The 18267-nt window shown below is 38.6% G+C and overlaps 2 protein-coding genes across 4 annotated transcripts; one reads left to right on the top strand and one right to left on the bottom strand.

The window, feature by feature from the left end:
- Window positions 1–1976: 1976 nt before the first annotated feature.
- LOC112286485 (ACT domain-containing protein ACR12) lies at window positions 1977–5792 on the top strand. Of its 2 annotated transcripts, none has more exons than XM_024528407.1 (10): window positions 1977–2532; window positions 2825–2882; window positions 3134–3244; window positions 3461–3558; window positions 3769–3853; window positions 4225–4284; window positions 4612–4664; window positions 4867–4972; window positions 5116–5184; window positions 5364–5792. In XM_024528407.1, the coding sequence occupies exons 1-10, from the start codon at window positions 2321–2323 to the stop codon at window positions 5424–5426; spliced, it is 915 nt and encodes a 304-aa protein (XP_024384175.1). In that variant the 5' UTR covers window positions 1977–2320; the 3' UTR covers window positions 5427–5792. The 2 variants fall into 2 exon arrangements, with proteins under 2 accessions (XP_024384175.1, XP_024384174.1); XM_024528406.1 differs by having other exon boundaries at window positions 5116–5230.
- A 4334-nt stretch (window positions 5793–10126) lies between these two features.
- Window positions 10127–17166, bottom strand: LOC112286782 (uncharacterized). 2 transcript variants are annotated; one of them, XM_024529042.3, is made up of 12 exons: window positions 16614–16988; window positions 14885–15045; window positions 14313–14699; window positions 13783–14124; window positions 13382–13655; window positions 12933–13288; window positions 12417–12810; window positions 12179–12305; window positions 11886–12055; window positions 11598–11750; window positions 11031–11443; window positions 10127–10914 (listed from the first exon to the last, which is right to left on the bottom strand). In XM_024529042.3, the coding sequence occupies exons 3-12, from the start codon at window positions 14352–14354 to the stop codon at window positions 10312–10314; spliced, it is 2874 nt and encodes a 957-aa protein (XP_024384810.1). In that variant the 5' UTR covers window positions 14355–14699; window positions 14885–15045; window positions 16614–16988; the 3' UTR covers window positions 10127–10311. The 2 variants fall into 2 exon arrangements, with proteins under 2 accessions (XP_024384810.1, XP_024384811.1); XM_024529043.3 differs by having other exon boundaries at window positions 14313–15045; window positions 16940–17166.
- Between the last annotated feature and the right edge of the window lie 1101 nt (window positions 17167–18267).

The raw sequence follows: 18267 nt of genomic DNA, 5'->3' as shown, positions 1-18267 counted from the left end.
TGTATGATGAATATTATGAGAATAGACCAAAAGCAATTTATATACACAAAGAGTAGCTTTGTTGAATGTGATGAACATGGGGACTGCTCTTGTGGTTTGTAGGGGAATAGTATATTAGTATAGAAAATCTTAGAAATACTAATTATTAAATTTTATATATATATATATATAATTTGGACCCCACATTGTGAATGGAGATGTGAGCAAGGAATCCTTGTCAAGTGAATATCTCATGGCGCCTACAAAGGACGGAGAACCTACAAAAGGTTGGAGCACGTTTGATTCAAACCCATACAAAGCACAAGACTTGTGGGCAAAGTACAATGAGGGAGAGGTTCTGCCCTTGGGAAAGAGAGAAATACACTCTTGTACCCATAGAAGAAAGTAACCAATTGAATTTTTTATCATTATAGTAATAAAATGAAAAATATGTGCATAACTCAAAACACCTTTACAAGTGGTTTCATGGAAATTGTGTCCTAAAAGTTTACAAAAAATGATTGAACAGGTCGGGTAGGTATTGATTTGGGTATTTTATTATTTGGTGTGTCTTTTCACTTTAATGAAAAATTTGTTTCAATGTAAATCACAATAAGGTGATAAGCTCCATTGAGGTAATGCATGGTAGGTTGACTAGGAGTACAGACATCTAAGAAGGTGAAACCTTTGCATCGTGTGAAACATCATTTATAAATATTAACTGGCTTCTTCAATGTGTGTATGTGTGTGTGTTTTATTTCTTTCAAAATATTAAAATAATAAAGATGTTGAAATTCGGTTGCTAAATCATCAATTGTTGCGAAATATTTTTCACTACGAATTTATCGTGTTGAAGATAAAAATTGCAATAGAAGACTATAAAACTATAATCGTGTTGAAGATAAAGATTGAAGAAAATCAATAGAAGACTATAAAACTATAATATATAATTTGTTAAAATCTATTATTATTTTATAATTACTTTACACTTCATTTTTACATTTATTTCCTCACACACAGAACTGTAAATTTTTTACTTTGTATTTTTAAAAACAACTGAACTAAAACAAACTTCTAGATAATTGTGGTGGAAGCTTCTAAAAACTTCTTGTACAAGTTTGACCAGAATTGAAGTTCAAGTTTTTTAAGAAGCAGCTTGTAAGTCCATTAAATATTTTAATAACATTCTTAAGAAACTAACGAGATCCATTAATACCATGAATGCTCTAGAGCACAAAAACATAAAATATCACAACAATCTTTGTAATTCTTTTATAGTAGAATCCCAAATCTACATTCTTCTACCTAAATGCTATCATACCGATCGGAATTGATTGTTGATATAAAATCATACTTTGTTATTGGTTGGCATTGATTGATTGATTTATTCACTCAAAATATTACATCCTTTAAAAGAAAAGTAATAATTTTACTTGCATGCAACATCAAGCACTAGTATAGCTAAGAATACTAGATAAAATAACACCTTATTATAATAATAAAAATAACCCATATCACATCTCATTTGCATATGAAGATCTATTGTGTTATTCAAATATGTTAATCACAATGCTACAAAAAAATGTTCTAATTGTTCTCAAACCAAAATTTGGAATTAAAAAAGCATAAGATAAAAACACTCTATTTGTAGAAATAGACAAAAAAGTTAAAGCGATGATGTTGCCATCCAATCTTGTGAGCTTTAGAGTGGCCAACAACCCAAAAAGTGGAAAGTTTGATGTTTTCTCCAACCTAACCTTTTTTATTTCCCGTCAATTGTAGCTTTTTTGTGGTAACGGTGCGGAATATGCTAAAAATATCACACTGGACGAAAGAACGATTATCGGCAACGCCGACGAAAAAAGGCGATCTTCGTCGAGTTCATGATTGCATGGCACACGACGTCGTGGATGAATGAAGAAACGGAAACGGATGAACAATGACGGGACGCGGGAACTCGTTGCACGTAATTCTACTTCGCTGAACATGCAGTGAGTGTGTATAATTGTGTGTGTGTGATTGTGTATGTGTGTAACGGTGCTCAGATTTCGACGTTTCTGCCTTCGTCACCCGCCGATGATGCTTCGCTGAGAATCTTCGTGATCCGACGTTGCTGCTCTGGCAGCAGCATCGTTGATCAATCTCCCTTTTCGCAGTGATAAATTTGAGCTCTCGTGCGGCGGAGTTGTTTGTGCGAGAGGGGAGCAACTGGATCCAGGATAGGAGCAGTTCGGACGACGTGGAGCGAAGAGGGAGTAGATTGCAGAGGAGATTGTAGTCTGGTGTGAGCTCGAAGGGAGAGAGATAGAGGAGGAAGGGGTTGAGGCGAGAGCCGAGCTCAATGGCGGTCGCTTGTAGTGGTATCGGAGCTGGAATTGGTGCTCTAGTGTCACCTGCGAACACCAATTCTCTGTCGAGGCGTTCATGCTGGACGTGCACGCCTGCGATCTGCTCTTTGGCTGCCGTCTTCAAGAGAGCATCGTCGCCTTTGTCGTCGTTGATCGGGGAAGAGCGGAGTTGGACGGATGAGCGTCGTCGTTTTGCATGTTGCAGGTCAGCCGTCGTTAATGGTTGCAACGCTTTATCAGGAGTATTGACACATTAGTTGATTCGAATGTTCTGCTTTGCAAATAAGCGCATGTATATATATATATATATATATATATATATAATCTGATTGTACTAGAAAGAAACAGCGTCTCAAAATCTTATGGCTTATTTTGTGCCTGTGATTGTCTCCTACTAGTGTATTTGTTCGACAATAGAGTATTAGTGAACTTATGTTGCTACGTGGAATGATGAATGTGTTAGAGAATGAGAAATCTCACTGGAATAGTGCTTGCAGAATGGTGTGCTGCGCGTCCAATGATTCTGCAGGTGCTGTGACCTCTATGGAATCTATGGTAAGGGCAACGAATGATTCGATCGCATTACACCAGCTCTTATCTGTTCGTGTTTAACATCGCTACAGCATTCCAACAAGGTCTTTGCTAGTTACTGCATAGTCGTCTGCTGTGGTCTTCATGCATCCACCAATCATGCTCATCTTTGGATTTTTGAGGAAGAATTATCACGTCGTTTCATGATTAGTCCATGAAGACATCGTTGCAGCGACAACTATTCCGGGCTTTAAAGGACGACTGTTGGTTTTCAGGCTAGTGAAGAGGAACCAAAGCCAATCGTGCTGATCGATCAGGAGTCGGATTCAGAGGCCACAATTGTGGAGATTAGCTTTGGGGACAGGCTCGGTGCTCTTCTCGACACGGTTGGCAATCAATTCCAGAACCTTTATTTTTCCCCCCATTTGGAATTGAGTAAAATGGATCTGAAGTCCTCTTCATGTCCTGCATTATCCTGATGCGAGAATAATTTAGTTATATTGCCTTGCTCTTTGTTGGAGATTTAAAAAATTGCCCTCATTTCATCGCTACTTCTCTTACTTTTCGTCTGTGATCATATTGGATCTCTTGTTTGTGCGCAGATAAAGGCCCTCAAGGACCTGGGACTTAATGTTATTAGGGGAGTTGTCACTACGGAGGGTTCTAGGTTGCGGCGCAAAAAGTTTCTAGTTACTCGATCGTCTGTTCAGCAATGCCCTCCTTTTCTTCATGGTTAATAGTATGCTAGGATTTGCACTTGTATTCCTCAGAACTCTTTCTCAGGGCTCTGCGATTTCGGATCTTGCCTTTGAAAGGGTGACTAGTTTGAATCCGGATGTTCCAGAGTGTTACGGATCGTTCGCACACATCTCCCCTGTCAATTTAATCATGCAGCACATATTTCTGGCAGGGCTAACAATAAAAAAGTGGAGGACCCGGAATTGCTGGAAGCCATACGGCTTACCATCATTAACAATCTGCTTCAGTACCATCCTGTACGAATTTCCTAAAATTTTCTTCTGTTGTTTTCTGGGTACCCACTCCTTCTCCTATATCAGCTTCGTGCTGAGTTTTGGGGACATAATTTGTATTAATGAAGCCACACAATCTTTTTCCCTATTTTAAGTCGTCGGTTATATAGTTCAGTACTTGTCCTGCTTCTTTCTATTTTTACTCAATAAAAGTTTTATTAGATCGAGTATAAAGATATTTGAGCCCGCGAAGTCGAAAGAGAGGGGGCGTTACACCTAAAAGTACTGCAAGAACTTTTTATTGCTTTAATGAAGCGCCAGAAGTGTTTTAGAGTCAGAAGTACTTGCAACGTTAGAGGCGATGATTTTTATTTGGTATTTATTGGAGACTGCAGGAATCGAGTGAGCAGTTGGCCATGGGGGTTGCTTTTAGCGATACCCCACCAAAGAATCAGGTTGTCCTTACTGACAAATTCTTGTAACGCATATTGGTGTCAGGAATCATCATGCGTCTCGTTCAGAGAGAAATTAGGATACGTGTCTTCGCCTTCTCAGCATGTGATGGGGCTGGAGTTCATTTCCATCAAAAGTTTAGAAATTTTGTTGTTATTACCCTTCGTTATCAGCTCATCTGCAGGAATCTTGTTTTTGTTAGTGATGATTGATGAAGGAAGCTAACGCAGAGCTAGGAACTGATACCAGCAATGCTGCATCATTGCTTTTAGCCCAGTAGATCATTGTTTTCGACATTGTTGGAGTAAATGATCGAGGTTTTTATGCAGATTGATGTGGATGTGGCTACTCATGTCACGGTTACAAGGGAAGGTTCTCGAAGGTATCGCCAGTACTCTTGCAGACTTTGCATGTTAACATTTCCTGATTTTATTTATTTATTTACTTATTTATTTTTGCTTTGTGATCTACAGGTCTTGAGTGTAGTGTTTGATTTATGCATGTTTAACACCTGATTCTAACTAGGAAGTCACTGCTTGTCTGTTAACTTTGAAAATGGTGATTTGCACAATTGGGACATGCAGTCTTTTGTTAGTGGAGACCGCAGATAGGCCAGGATTGCTGCTGGAAATTCTGAAGGTCATTTGCGACATCAGCATTTTTGTGGAGTCGGCAGAGATTGATACCGAGGTATATTTTCTAGAGAGTTTTTGTCACCTCATACCACGATTTGGATCTTCTTTGAGCTGCATTGCATGAATACCCTTTGTATGACTGCCTTTCTGCTTATCAATTTGCAAGTGTTTGATGTGGAGAATGGAATTGAATGGCAGGGATTAATTGCGAAGGATAAGTTCTATGTGACCTATCATGGAGATGTCTTAAGCAAATCTATGGAGGAGGTGACTTGTTCTTCCCTGATGACACAGGGCTTCATTCTGGATCATGGTTTGAATTTTTCCTTGATTTGTTGACCACAACTTATTGCGTGTACTCTGTGTGATCGTAACGTGGAAGTTGATGTGTTAATCTACTGTTAGTTTATGTGGTACTGAGTCAACTGTTTTTTTTTAAATCTCAGGTTTTGACGAATGCTCTTCGCTACTATCTGCGGAGACCCGAGACCGAGGAGGACAGTTATTGAGCTCGTTCTGCAGGTGGATTGTAACTATGAGCACATTTATTAACTTGAACAATATGTTAGACTGCAACTGCAATACAGAAGACTGACCATCTCTCGGCTTTTGCATAGGGCCTGGCAGGGTGTGGACTAGTAGCAACCGACTATAGTGAGGATTAAAGATTAGACTTCTGTTCAGTTTTAACACTTTTTGCTAAATGATATATAGACCTAGTGTGTAAATTTGTGTGTATCTTAAACACAGAAACATTTTGCTAGATTTGTCCAGTCAAATGGGTTGAACTCTTGAGTTCAGTTTTGCCTACTCTTGTGGGTGTTCATGCTGTATTTTTACCAGTGAAAGTCATAAAAAGTTCGCAGTTCAATTCATGATAGTTGTTTATAGTCTCACAGAAGTATTGTTTTGACCCAGCTAATATAATCGACAATGTTAATAAAAACGCCTCATGAAAAGCTGTCAAGGACGTGGCAAAAACCACAATAGTAAATTTCCATTCCAATAACTAATGACAATGTAGACAATTTGTAGTGAGGAAAATGCGAAATTTAAATGAATAATCAGCAAATGGAAAATGTGAGTAAATCAATTTAAACTAAAACACTGAAATATTTTACTTTTCACTTTTTTATAGATTGTGCTTCATTCAAAGCACTTAACAGTGCCGAAGAATAATTATTTTTGATGACGTCAGTTTTAGACACTGTAAATTTAATTATGATATATACAGTAGATTCTTTTTCTCAAATATATAATGCGGCTAAAAATATAAATTTCTCTTATTAAAAAAGCAATAGATAAGCATCCTATTTTTAGTAATAAGTGGTTTATTAGAATTACACAAGCATTAAAAATATTATTTAAGAATGATTATTAAAGAAACCTTTTAATATTGTTATATGTTTGAGAATTCTTAATATTAAAATTTTACTTTTCAAAATTAAACAATTAAGATTTCAATCACTCTCTTGATTGTAGAATTTAGTTACTATAACATCATTTATGCCAACATGCCATTTGAACTAGTCTAAAATTCAAAATCCAATCACTAATCTAATGGATTTATTTTTTTATTTTTTTATTTAATTATAAAATTTTAAAAACTAATTTTTTAATATAAGAATAAATTTTAACTATGAAACATAAAAAATATTAAATATTAAAAATTATTAGTTTACTATTAAAAGATTGAATAATATAAATAAGTAAGGTTTTTATTTTTTACTATTAAATTTAGAGTTGCTAAAATAACTTAGATAATCAAAGATTCTAGCTAAAATTAGTCTAAAATCAATTTACAACTTCATATAAGCTATAGAAGTTAATAACTTAAAAATGATCTTCTACAATAATGATGGACATTTTAACTACGAATGTAATTTCATTTGGAAGTATAATTGTGCTTCTTTTAATAATTAAATTAAAATAATAATCAATAATTTCTTAGAGTTGTTTAAACAAAGATATAGTCCTTTAATTATATCATATTTTAATATACTCTACTTTTTAAAAATAAATTACTATTTTTTATTTTAAAAATAATAATAAATATTTGTAAAATGGTAGATTCTCTAATATATTTTTTTGGTTTCAAAAGTTTTATAAAAAAATAATAATAACTAAAATAACAAATTTCTTTGTTTTATATTTAATATAACCTTTTGCAAAATATAAGATGTGATTATTATTATCTTCTAAATCAAAAGATTATACATTAATTTTATTATTTATTCTTTTATTTAATAGATTCATCAATATTATTTATTTCAAGTTTGGAAACCATATTTGTACTTGTAGAATTTATGGTTTTATTTAATCTCAATTTCTTTTTGCTCAAATGTTATTTTTTTCTGAAAATAAAAAATAAATAAAAAATAAATAAAAAAATGTACTAAGATTATATTTCTATTTTTAAAAGAATAGAAAAAAATTATCCAATTTTTTATATCTTTTTATAAAAGATTTTATATTAAAGTTTTAAAAAAGTCTTTTCTAATATTTCTTCTATTAGTTTACTTTCTTTTCTTTTCTTTTTTCTTGTTTCTTAATCTTCTATATTATTCTTATATTCTTCAATATTTCTAATGTTATTTAAAATTAAACAAAATATCATACATTTTAAACTTGTATGTTTAGTATTATATTATATTTTATAATACTCTACTATAGCACTATTATACTAATTGAGCTAAAACATATAAATGAATGAAAATTTAATACTCTTATACACCACATTATTTGACATGTTTACAAAAAATAAATGAATAATCTATAACATAAGTCAAAATACATACAAAGATTTAGGTCTAAAAAAAATTCAAAAGTTCATATTTTTATTCTTTTTTACAAACCATGGTTCCAAAATATATTTATTACAAATACACTAAGTTTTTTAAAGGCTTGGAATGCAAATACTTCTACTTCTTTGTTTGAAACAAAACTATGTAGCTTTTTATTATCCATGTATAAGTAATAAGTATTAATGATATTTTTAAGATGACACAAGGATTAAGATACATATGTATTTTTTTTTAATGACCATCATATAAAATCACTTAACTAATTCTTTGATGTATTCCAATAAGACTTGGTATAGTTGTAGGTTTTTACAAAAAAAGACTTTAAACTCCAACTAACAAAAGATCAAGTGCATATATATATATATATATATATATATATATATATATATAATTAATGTAAGTAAAAAAAATCAAAAATTAAAAATGAAATATATAATCATCATTTTATAACTTCTAAAATTTAAATTTTATTATATAAAATTAAACAAAACCTCTTATAATTTAATCTTTAGTAATTATAAATATTATAAAGATCTAAAATTATTTTTATTCTTTTATTAAAAGAATATATGTAATTCTTTCATAACTAATGTTATTTTTTTATTATTGGTATAACTTGCAACAAAGTGAGATTCTTAACTTTAATAGGATTTTTACACAAAAGACAACACAAAAAAATTATTTAAAAATAACCTTGGTATTTTAATTGGACCAAGAAAACAAAACAAAACAAAATGAAAACATCAATTTCAAATAAAATACTAAAAAAATAAAAAGTAAAACAGGAATAAAAATTCATAAAAAATACATGAAGTGGAAATAAGAAGAAAAAAGAAAATAAGGTTTTGAGTAAAAATCTGCAATAAATAATATTTAGAGTAGAATTTTATAATTTTTTGGAGAAGAATGCTCTCTTTCTAACTCAATTCAATAGAACAACGTGCATAGTTTCTTTCTATGCAATTCAATTTTTACTTAAATTATAATTAATTAGATATTTAATTTTTAAAAATAAAATAAAAATAGATATGTGTAAATTTTACATCTAATATACCCAATCTTAGCCAATCTCAAGTGGATAGTCCTAAGGAGAAAAAAAAATCAAAAAAGCAACAAATCAAAAGATATAGGTTAAAGTAAAAATACCTTGAAATGGACTTTTTACATTGAAGATGCCTACTATCCATTGTTAGCCAATATTTGACTATGTAAAAGTAGATAAGACATCCTATCTACATATTTAAATCTTTTCTTGTTAAATTTATAATTTAACTATGTCATAAATTAAAATAAGATAATATTATCAAAATTAGTTATTAAATGTTTGCTTGGAAGAAACTACTTCCAAAACCATCTTTCTTAGATAAATATTACCTTATGGATTATTATCCATAGAGTAATATTTAAACACATGATTGTATACCTCTATATTATCCTATAAGTGGAAAAGAAAAAAACCTTTTTTGCATATTTATTTCAATTTTTTAAAAATAAATCAATGCCATAGAAATTTTAACATAGATTCTAAGCAAGATTCTTGTTTTCAAAGAGGTCTTGAATTTAAACTTGAACTCATCATCTTTACTTTAACTTTGAGTATTACATTGAATGATTTATAATACTCTACTATGGCACTATTATATTTACTTTTTCTTTGTTATTGTCTACCACATGAATGCTATATTGTATTGAGGTAATATATTTTCATTTGGACTCATCACCTTCATTACCTTCAAACTACTAAGATAAGCAAACATAACAAGGGAAATTTTAAACATGCCCAAATTCTTGATTTAGATAAACATGTATTGTAAAATTTCATCCTCCACAGGTATCAACCTAAGGATGGTTTATAATTGGCCTTATATGGTCAATATATACTTTGAAATAAAATTTTATGCCAAGACAAACTTCCACCTTGAAGTATCATTTCATGACATTGAACTTCTCAATTGCATCTTTGTGTGCCAATCTTTGCTATTGCGATCTGTAAATTAGTATATCCGATGTGGGGAAGGAAATTGAATGACGGGCCAGTCACAAATGCTAGTGTGACCTACCGCAGAGTTTTTCAGAATCAGAAATCATGAAGACTTGTGCTCATATCTACTGTAGCTCAATTTCAACCTGATTCTACACACTCACTTTCTGGAAATGTGCGGTACGAATCCAGAAAAGTAAGTGTGTAGAATCAGAAACTGCGTGATATGAATGCCAATACTAAACTTTTTTTGGTGATCAGCAAGGAGATCTTGATGACTAAGTTAGAATCACTCGGAACGCGCCATTAAGTCAGTATTCCAATCTAGTCGTGTTAGATTGCAACAGGGGCACACTATCACAACCCCTCATTTTGGAGCATTTCCAATGTTGACAGCCCCTAAAGGACAGTGTGAAGCCAGGGGTTAAAAAAAAAGCTTCTGAATGCAATGTTTAATTTACAGTTGAGATGGGAGCATGCACCCCATCTTATGAATAATGGATTGTCTGCTCAGTCACCGGAATGCAAGATTTCTGCCAAGTTAGCAAAAACAATCGTTGAAGCGAAGAATATCATTCCCTTCAGGTCTCGTCGAGGAAGGCGGCTTTCTCAATCACCATCTACTGGAATGTAATCTCCTTTCCTAGGCGAGCCACGCGACAACAGCTGACCCGCTCGATCTAACAAAATTTCAGCCATCAAGCCCCGGGACGGCGTCCGCGTCACCTTGGGTGAGTCTACGGAGATTGAAGGTGGCGACAGGGGCGGCCGCTGGCACTCGCTTCCGTCTGGCGCGTGGATGTAAGGTCCAAGCTTCAGCGGGTTCAGCCCAAACATATCGTCTCGTGTAGGATCCCCTACCGCAGCCCACCACAAGTCTTGGTGGTGGTAGACCGGGGATCGCCCCCCGGACGATGGCAGGATGAAGACGTCTCCACCCTGGTGCCGCAGCTTAGTCCACAGGGAAAATGTAATGAGCATAAGCAGGAGAAAGACGGCGATCAGGAGAGTGGTGGTGAAATGCATATGCCACCATGAGCCCATCGTGCCGTCACCTGTACAGACCTCCTCTCCATCCCCTTCAGTGCCGCTGAAGAGTGTGCGATCGGAACAGTCGAGCCTTGCACCGCACGCGATATTGTAGGACTCGCATGCGGAGTGACAGACGCGCAGCCGGTTGTCCCCGTCTGTGTCACAGCGTTGGATTGAAATCTGCGAGAGAAACTGATTTTGTCAGAATTTGGAGTAAAAAATGGTTTTGGATTTGATTGATTGTGTTCCCTTTACAAGAAATGGGATGAGTAGTCACGGTGACGAGGAGCACTCACCCAGCAAGCAAGGCGTTTGGCCGCTGTGGCGCAGTAGCCGTTGTCAAACATCCTAAAGAAAGGGCGACCACTTGGGACAAGGCGGTTGTAATTAGGCATCACCACTGCTGCCTCCAGCTGCTGCAGAATTGAGGATTCGCTCGGGGCGCAGTGTTGCCCTTGGGGCTCACCGACTAGCACGTTCCCGCACAGTTCAAGGCTGGAAATGAGATTGCTACTGTTTTGGCAGGTGTAGCCTGCGTAGTCTGAGCAACGAAATTCGCACACTCCGTTGTCACAGACGCCTCCGTGTAGACTGCATTGCTCGTCACATCCGGCGGTGGAACAGTCCACACCAGTGTAACCTGCTTCGCATTCACACAATCCGTTCTCTGTACACATCCCGAGGCCACTGCATCCTCCTGGACAAACGCCTGTGTGTAAAAGGGGCAACAAAGTTCAGAAATGTTTTACGTTTCACTTCTGCATATGATTATACATTCAATACTACGAATCTTTTCTCCGGTTGACAGATGGCAGATTAAGAAGCTTTGGAACAGACAAATTTCAATCTCAAGGATTACGTACGTTCGCGACAGTCGTCACCACCGAAACCGAAGAAACAGTGGCATTTTCCCTCGATACACTCCCCATTGCCGTGACAATTCTGGTTGCATTGCCCAGATATTGACAAAGGCGAGTCATCGCAAAGCTCATGGTACATAGGACATTCCAAGTGTCCTGCACAAGTACACGTAGACATGTCAAAATCGGTGGTTAAGGAATCAGAAATAAGAATTTTACCATCCAAGGAAAAGGTCGAAAATATTTCAATCTGTATGAAGCGGAGGGGAGGAGTATAATAAAGATGCATACCATTGAAACCTGGAAACTTCAGCCGTCCACCTTCTCGTGGACAAGTCTTCCATACTCCATCCACGGCAACTTCAAGAACATCATTTGCACATCGATGCAGATAACATCCATTTCCCTGCGTCATAGAGCCACGCACAAACCCAGAGCGCACTAGAGAAGATGTCATGCACCTGCAACAAGCCATTTACGGCATCACAGTTAGACAATGTACGCACAGAACTTGCTTGAAAAACTCCAGCGAAATTTTTAAAAACATCTAATGAACTTTCGTAGTCCAAAGATAGCCAACTAACCTTGAATCCTGGCCTCGAGATTCACCGAGCATTATATCTGGAGCCCGGGCACTATTTGTATCTATACAGGACCCATCAGAGTAAGCCACAAAGTATGCACAGTAATCTGCCAACGAAGATTGGCCTCCTGCATCCCACAAACCTCTCAAAGTCAAAATTTTGATAACAAAACCAATGTATGAGTGTTGAATTTCAAAAGATTACATTAAAGATAACGAATTGACGAACGGAAAGGTACCTTTATTAGCCTCAGGAAAGTAACGCGCCCACGTAGGCAAGTCGCCATTGTACTTCACAATAGGACAGTAACCCTCAGCCTCACGATTATAAGTACAACCAGACGGGGTGGTGCTGTTGCAGCGGTAGGCTCCATTCCAAGCGTCGCATCTTGAGAAGAGAAAATCATCGCCCTGATTTCTACCCCAGTCCAGCTGCTCTGCCATGCTATAGTTTGCTTTATACCATCCGCTGTCTTCCAGCAATGCCAGTGTCATGGCCGACACGACCGATCTTGTGTCCACTGACCCCGTCATTATTTCATTCATCAGCAACCGCTTCTCCCAATGCGACCCTGCCGTCCCTCTTCCTCCACCGTCTTCCAGTTCCAATCCGCTAAAATCCTTGGAGTACGCCTGTCATCAGTCACAGCATTCATAAGTAAGAAGGGAAAGAACGTTCAAGGACAGTCAGGACATTCCTTCTCAGCTTCTAAAGCTTCAAAATTTGAATGCATTTGCAAGAGATCGATAGATACCCCATAGTGCTGCCGTGAATGCATTATCACCCTGGGCAATACGACCCGTGTCACCATTCGCCCCAAGTTCGAGTCAAATTCTTGCGTTACTACCTTACTGCGTCTCCGCTTGCGCTCATCCCGAAAGTGAGCGAAGGCATGCGGATCAAATCCTAACACATGCACGACCTCATGAATGAGAGTGGCGGACAGAAGAGTTTCAGCTTCGGCAGTCAAATGCCGCGGAGCGACATTCACATGCCCTGCAATGGCGCGGCCCCACTGGTCTCGCTCACAGGCTACAGCCCATGCCAGGGTGTTGCCTGTAGTGGGTCTCGTTGTAACCAACAACACAAGATCGGCATTCTCGATACCCTCTGCAATTCAATCCGGAATAGCACTCTTAGCTAATTGATTGCAGGTAATAAACTTCAACTGAAAGGAATCAGACCGAAAGGAAAGACACTCACCATCAACGTATTGACGAGGAAGCTGGACACCTCCATCTTGACCACAAGCAGAGTATCCACTGAGACGTAATGGCCCCTTGATTCGTTCCACAGACAGGGCTCTTCTAAACCATGCCGCTGTCTCTCCTAACGCCTCGTGCAAGCGGTTCTTCTTGTCCTCTCCAGTAATGTCGTCCGATGTACAGTTGTACCAGCAGTCTCCGTATATAGGTGGTTCAACGCGGGAGTTGCACGCTGGAAATCCAGGTATGCTGCTAGAAGTGGGCTCCCCGAGCTGAAAACAAATACCGATTCATTATCAAACCGTTACCAGATAAAGACACTAAACTGATGATGCTCAATTAGATAAAATGTCAAGTTCATCGAGATATTATAAATGAACTATGAGAGAGATCACGTACCTTCACAATCTCTCCAGGAGCCCGACAGTCTCGATCATGGGAGAGTCCCACGGCGTCATAATTAAGAAAGATCCTGATAGGTTGTCTTTTGTCGACATCTGACTGTTCTAGCAATACACGCCCGTGTGTTTCATCCTCCAGTGGTTCGGCACTAGAGTCATAGACCTGGGGTGTGATTTTGTACTGATTCACCCCGGCCCGGCGCTGCTGTTCTAGGATTTTATCATGGATGCAAGAGTGAGTCTGTAGAGATTTGCTGGTAGATTTCCTATCACGCCAATGTGAATGACTATGTTCTTCAGCAGAAGTAAATATCCCAACCCATAGTAGTAGCACCAGAACCTGCAATCAAATCCGTTGACTTATTCAGGACAGATTCCTTTAGGATGCTAACAAACTCCGTAGCAAGGCAAAATCTGATGCTGTAAAAATTACCCAGTGCAGAATACGGAAGCAAATCATACGAGAAATCCGGCAGTGAGCACAGTGTTTCCTCACGCATCAAGGGAAGAAAGAGAAAGGGTGCACACCTCAAAGAAAATCGGCTGGAAAACTGAGCACTTTTGAGGCATTCCCGCCAATTCACGAAGTCACCTTCTGGTATTGAATGTAGGGCATGCAACCATTCTCTAAACGAAGCCGGCATCTAGGAGCACGTTACTCGGATGAAATGCATCGACTATACGCAGTGCACCTCAGAAACTACTCAATTGCACCAGTTCTGATATCCCCGATTTCCAAACACAACGACTAAACCGAGTGTCACCTTGCACTTGCTGCCAAAATCAGCAGCTGAATCCGGCAAATTCTTCGAACTGCCGACACTCCAAGCAGTCTTGACTCGGTGAGGCAAAACATTAGAATAGTTTTGACCGATGAATTGTGATCACTGGCTGTCAATCTTGAATAGCATGCAGCTGCCGCAGGAGATTAGCATTCACGTAAGATAATCCGCAAATGATTCACAAGTGCACCTTCGCTTAGAAACGACACCACAGCTGCTAATCTCGAAAATCCAACTCCTCATATTATCGCATTTTCTCATTCATTCAAAATTCCTCGTATTCTGCTCATTCTTCGTTGAAAATTGTGAATTTGATACCTGCTGCACTCAGAATCTGCAAATGCCGGGAGGCAAGACCAACGAATGTGGCTGGTGTCTATGTAACATTATGCCGAGGCCTCTGTACTATGCACATCTTGCGATTTCATAGGTCCCACGGCTGACAACAACCTTGTGCAAAGAATTTTTGCTGTGACAACCTGCAGCAACCAATCACCAAATCAGAGCGTATCCCTTACCGGACGTAAAAAATCATTCAATTCCCTAAACTGTCTTAATAAGTATTAAGCAAGCATGAAGCCATGATATCCACTGAGCAAAGGGAGAACTGCTGTATAATCCCTAAGCTCAAAGAACACGTCAACACCAAGAATTCTTCAAGACCATATCCCTAACACTAAGATCATATCTAATCACCTCATTCTTAAAGTATGAGGAAGGTGCGTAACCAGTCGAGCAACACAGCTACACTGGATAGTAGGTGTTAGAATTTCTCGAGGATGCAAGCACACCAAATCTTGCACGTAATGAAGATGAATGTAGCTAGCAAATTTCCTACTCAACCGTTGCAGTTCAAAAAATCAAAAAGTATATATACTGATGTGCTGCTGGTCAAAGATCAACGCTTATCTACTTCATTCACCAGTTGTTAATTGCATCAGAATTGGAATCCTATAACCTATGATTCAAAACTCCAGATGTTGCCCTAAACACCACCCATCGCTGAGCGACAAAAACGCAATACACTCGCTGACAATAGCTTCAAAAGATACGGCGCTTCTTCCAATTAACCCAAACAATGGGAATCACCCAACTGTACATCCAAGACCGTCAAGATGCTCATTCGCAATTTTGAATTCGTCGCTCTTCTTGCTGTGCTGAGACTGATAACACAACCCCTCCCATCAAAGCCTTCACGACACAACATACCCTCACTTTCAAACTCTCTTATTCAATTGCATGAAACCTTAGCAAATTTAGTTACATCTAATTTTCAAAGAATCTCTAACAATCTGAACGCCAAGTCCTGCAACCATGATTTATTCTTCTACAGGCACGAGCAAAAGAAACGTTCAAATCCAGCTCGAGCTTTAACATCACCATTAAGCGCTCTTTGATAAGCAAAAACTCTCTGACTAATCGTCCACTGAAAATGAGAGGCTGATGCTACGACTACACAAAGGATGTTTCTAGGACGATAACAAAAAAGAAGCAGTTCATCGAAGTTCTCTTGTAACGGTAACGCCAAAGCACGACACTGCTCAAAAGTGACTGTATAGAAACCCTCAAACGAACACGGAGGCTTACACTACTCTCCTATTTCGAAAGTAAGCGACTTTTGAAGGAAAGTGATCATTTTTGGATAACTGTCAGGTTCTATCATAAAATAAATATTCAAAAAATATATATATTTACATTTATATATATATAAATTCTGTTGAAGAGTCGGGAAGTGCTGAAATCACAGCACATTCACTGCTTGAAGTCATGCTCTCATAGGTCATCAAATTCTGGCAATACTTCGACAGAAACTCTGGTGACGACGCATCAAAATCAATCAACAATAAATCCATTACTTTGTAGCTCCTCGTCCGTGTCAGGAGATGGCAAATAAAAACCTACTTAACCTTTCTAACCCAGGTAATTGAAGACTGCCGCCTTCTCCAATCACTTAAGGTTCTTGACCTCTGTGACGTTGCCCAAGAATCCAACTAGTCAACATTCAAAAGTACCAAACCCGAGACCCGCTTGTACCCTCATCGCTTACCTAACTGCCTCGTAAGTGCAAGTCTCCGTCGCCTTCAGCTTAGGTGATATGCAAGACACGCTCTTCAACTCCAAGAATAGATACAGGCGTTATTCAACGCGAACACGGCTACTTATATTTTTACACATTTACAAACTTTACATATCTATGACAGAAGGTTGAAAGCATCAAGACTAGAAACCTCAAACAAGTCCTTCTTTGAACACGGAGGGCAGCCGATCAAGTGACAAGGCTAACGATGGCCGACTTTCACTCAAACACTTCAGAAAGATTTCTCCTGGGAAACATCCAACGAAACCGAAGCAGTTGGCCTCACGACGACTAACCTTCTTCTGCTTCTTCTTCTTCTCCTTCCCTCTCTCTCTCTCTCTCTCTCTCTCCCCTTCTCTTATTCTCTTCACTCTCCTCTCATGCAAATGTCTCAAATTAATCCATAAACTTGGCAACTATTCAAGCTCATCACTCCACGCCCGCCAATTCTGAACGAAACCGCCAACAACACAGTTGAAGGCACAGGCAAAACTACGGAGTCCGCGTTTACTCACTATCCCTCACCCTCAAGGACAATCAGCAGTCACTTTACCAGCCCCAATGTCTATCAAAATCGCCAAACTCCGGGGGGGGGGGGGGGGGGGGTGGGGCGTACAGAACTCTCCGACGTCACTCGCGGACACACACTTTGAAAAGGGCCCTGCACTATCCCCTTTTCCGCATTCCCCCTAACGTGCAACCAGTTTCCACCCGCCCGAGCGCCGAAATTAACTCTTACTACCACCAACCACCTCCACCAGGAAGTGCCCCCCCCACTCACTCACTACTACTCCACCCGAACGATCAAACGTCGTCGCATCGCAACGAGATCCATTCACTCCGTCCAATTCGGTGCATTAAGAAATAAGAAGCTACGGCAGCAGGGGGGAATAGGATGCGGCATCGATGCACCTCGCGAAGCAAGTTGCGACCAACTGATCGATCTTTCTATCTATCTCTCTCCAATGCACCAACCAGCCGCCGGGACCCGCAACCGGCATGTGCGAAATCGAAGTGAAGGAGAAGAATGGCCCGCCCGCTGCAACCGGGGAAGGGAAAGGGAGGTAGGAGGATTGGATTTTGCACTGCACAGTGCGGCGGAGCACGGGAAAGGAGAGACGAAGGGAAAGGAAAAGAAAAGGAAGGAATGACGGGACGGCTCTGGTCCCGCACAGACCCTTCATACAAGTGCCATGCAAAGCTCTCTCTCTGCTGGAGCGGACTGAGTGTCGTGGCTCCCCCCACCCGGGATTTATGTGCCCTTTATTTTTCTTTCCGCTGGCTGGGGCTGATGTTCTTGACAGCCCTTCGCCTCTGCCCGCTCTGCCCCCCTTTGCCCATGGCGCTTTCCGCTCGCATGCTTCCTTTTACTTTTCTGTCTTTTCCTTTCTTGTCTTTTACTTTTAAGATCCGATTCGGAGCCCACTTTGGGACTGTGGGGGTCAAAGAAGGGCCATTCTCCTCTTTTTGGCTGCTGTGTTTCTCTTTCCCTTCTTACTTGAATTTCTTTTATGTTTTACTTCTTGTATTTTGCACTTGAGACACAATTTGTACTCTTTTCTCAGTTTCCTTTTTCTTTTTCTTTTTTTAACGTTGAAATTGAAAAGTATATTCAAGATGAGTT

The sequence above is a fragment of the Physcomitrium patens genome, chromosome 9 (genome assembly GCF_059467195.1).
Source record: "Physcomitrium patens ecotype Gransden chromosome 9, ASM5946719v1, whole genome shotgun sequence".
In the NCBI taxonomy this organism is placed as follows: Eukaryota; Viridiplantae; Streptophyta; class Bryopsida; order Funariales; family Funariaceae; genus Physcomitrium; species Physcomitrium patens.
Note: the sequence above shows the minus strand (reverse complement) of the source record. Positions and strands in the feature narration are given on the sequence as shown.

Excerpts from the sequence above, each read along its gene's own strand:
- LOC112286485 (XM_024528406.1), top strand. The coding sequence starts at position 2,321 with ATGGCGGTCGCTTGTAGTGGTATCGGAGCTGGAATTGGTGCTCTAGTG. Across the intron at positions 4,665-4,866 it reads ACAAGGGAAGGTTCTCGAAG|TCTTTTGTTAGTGGAGACCG; the intron begins GTATCGCCAGTA and ends TGGGACATGCAG. Across the intron at positions 5,231-5,363 it reads GGGCTTCATTCTGGATCATG|GTTTTGACGAATGCTCTTCG; the intron begins GTTTGAATTTTT and ends TTTAAATCTCAG.
- LOC112286782 (XM_024529043.3), bottom strand. The coding sequence starts at position 14,354 with ATGCCTCAAAAGTGCTCAGTTTTCCAGCCGATTTTCTTTGAG. Across the intron at positions 12,306-12,416 it reads CTTTCCTGAGGCTAATAAAG|GAGGCCAATCTTCGTTGGCA; the intron begins GTACCTTTCCGT and ends TGTGGGATGCAG. Across the intron at positions 11,751-11,885 it reads GAAGTTTCCAGGTTTCAATG|GACACTTGGAATGTCCTATG; the intron begins GTATGCATCTTT and ends GTACTTGTGCAG.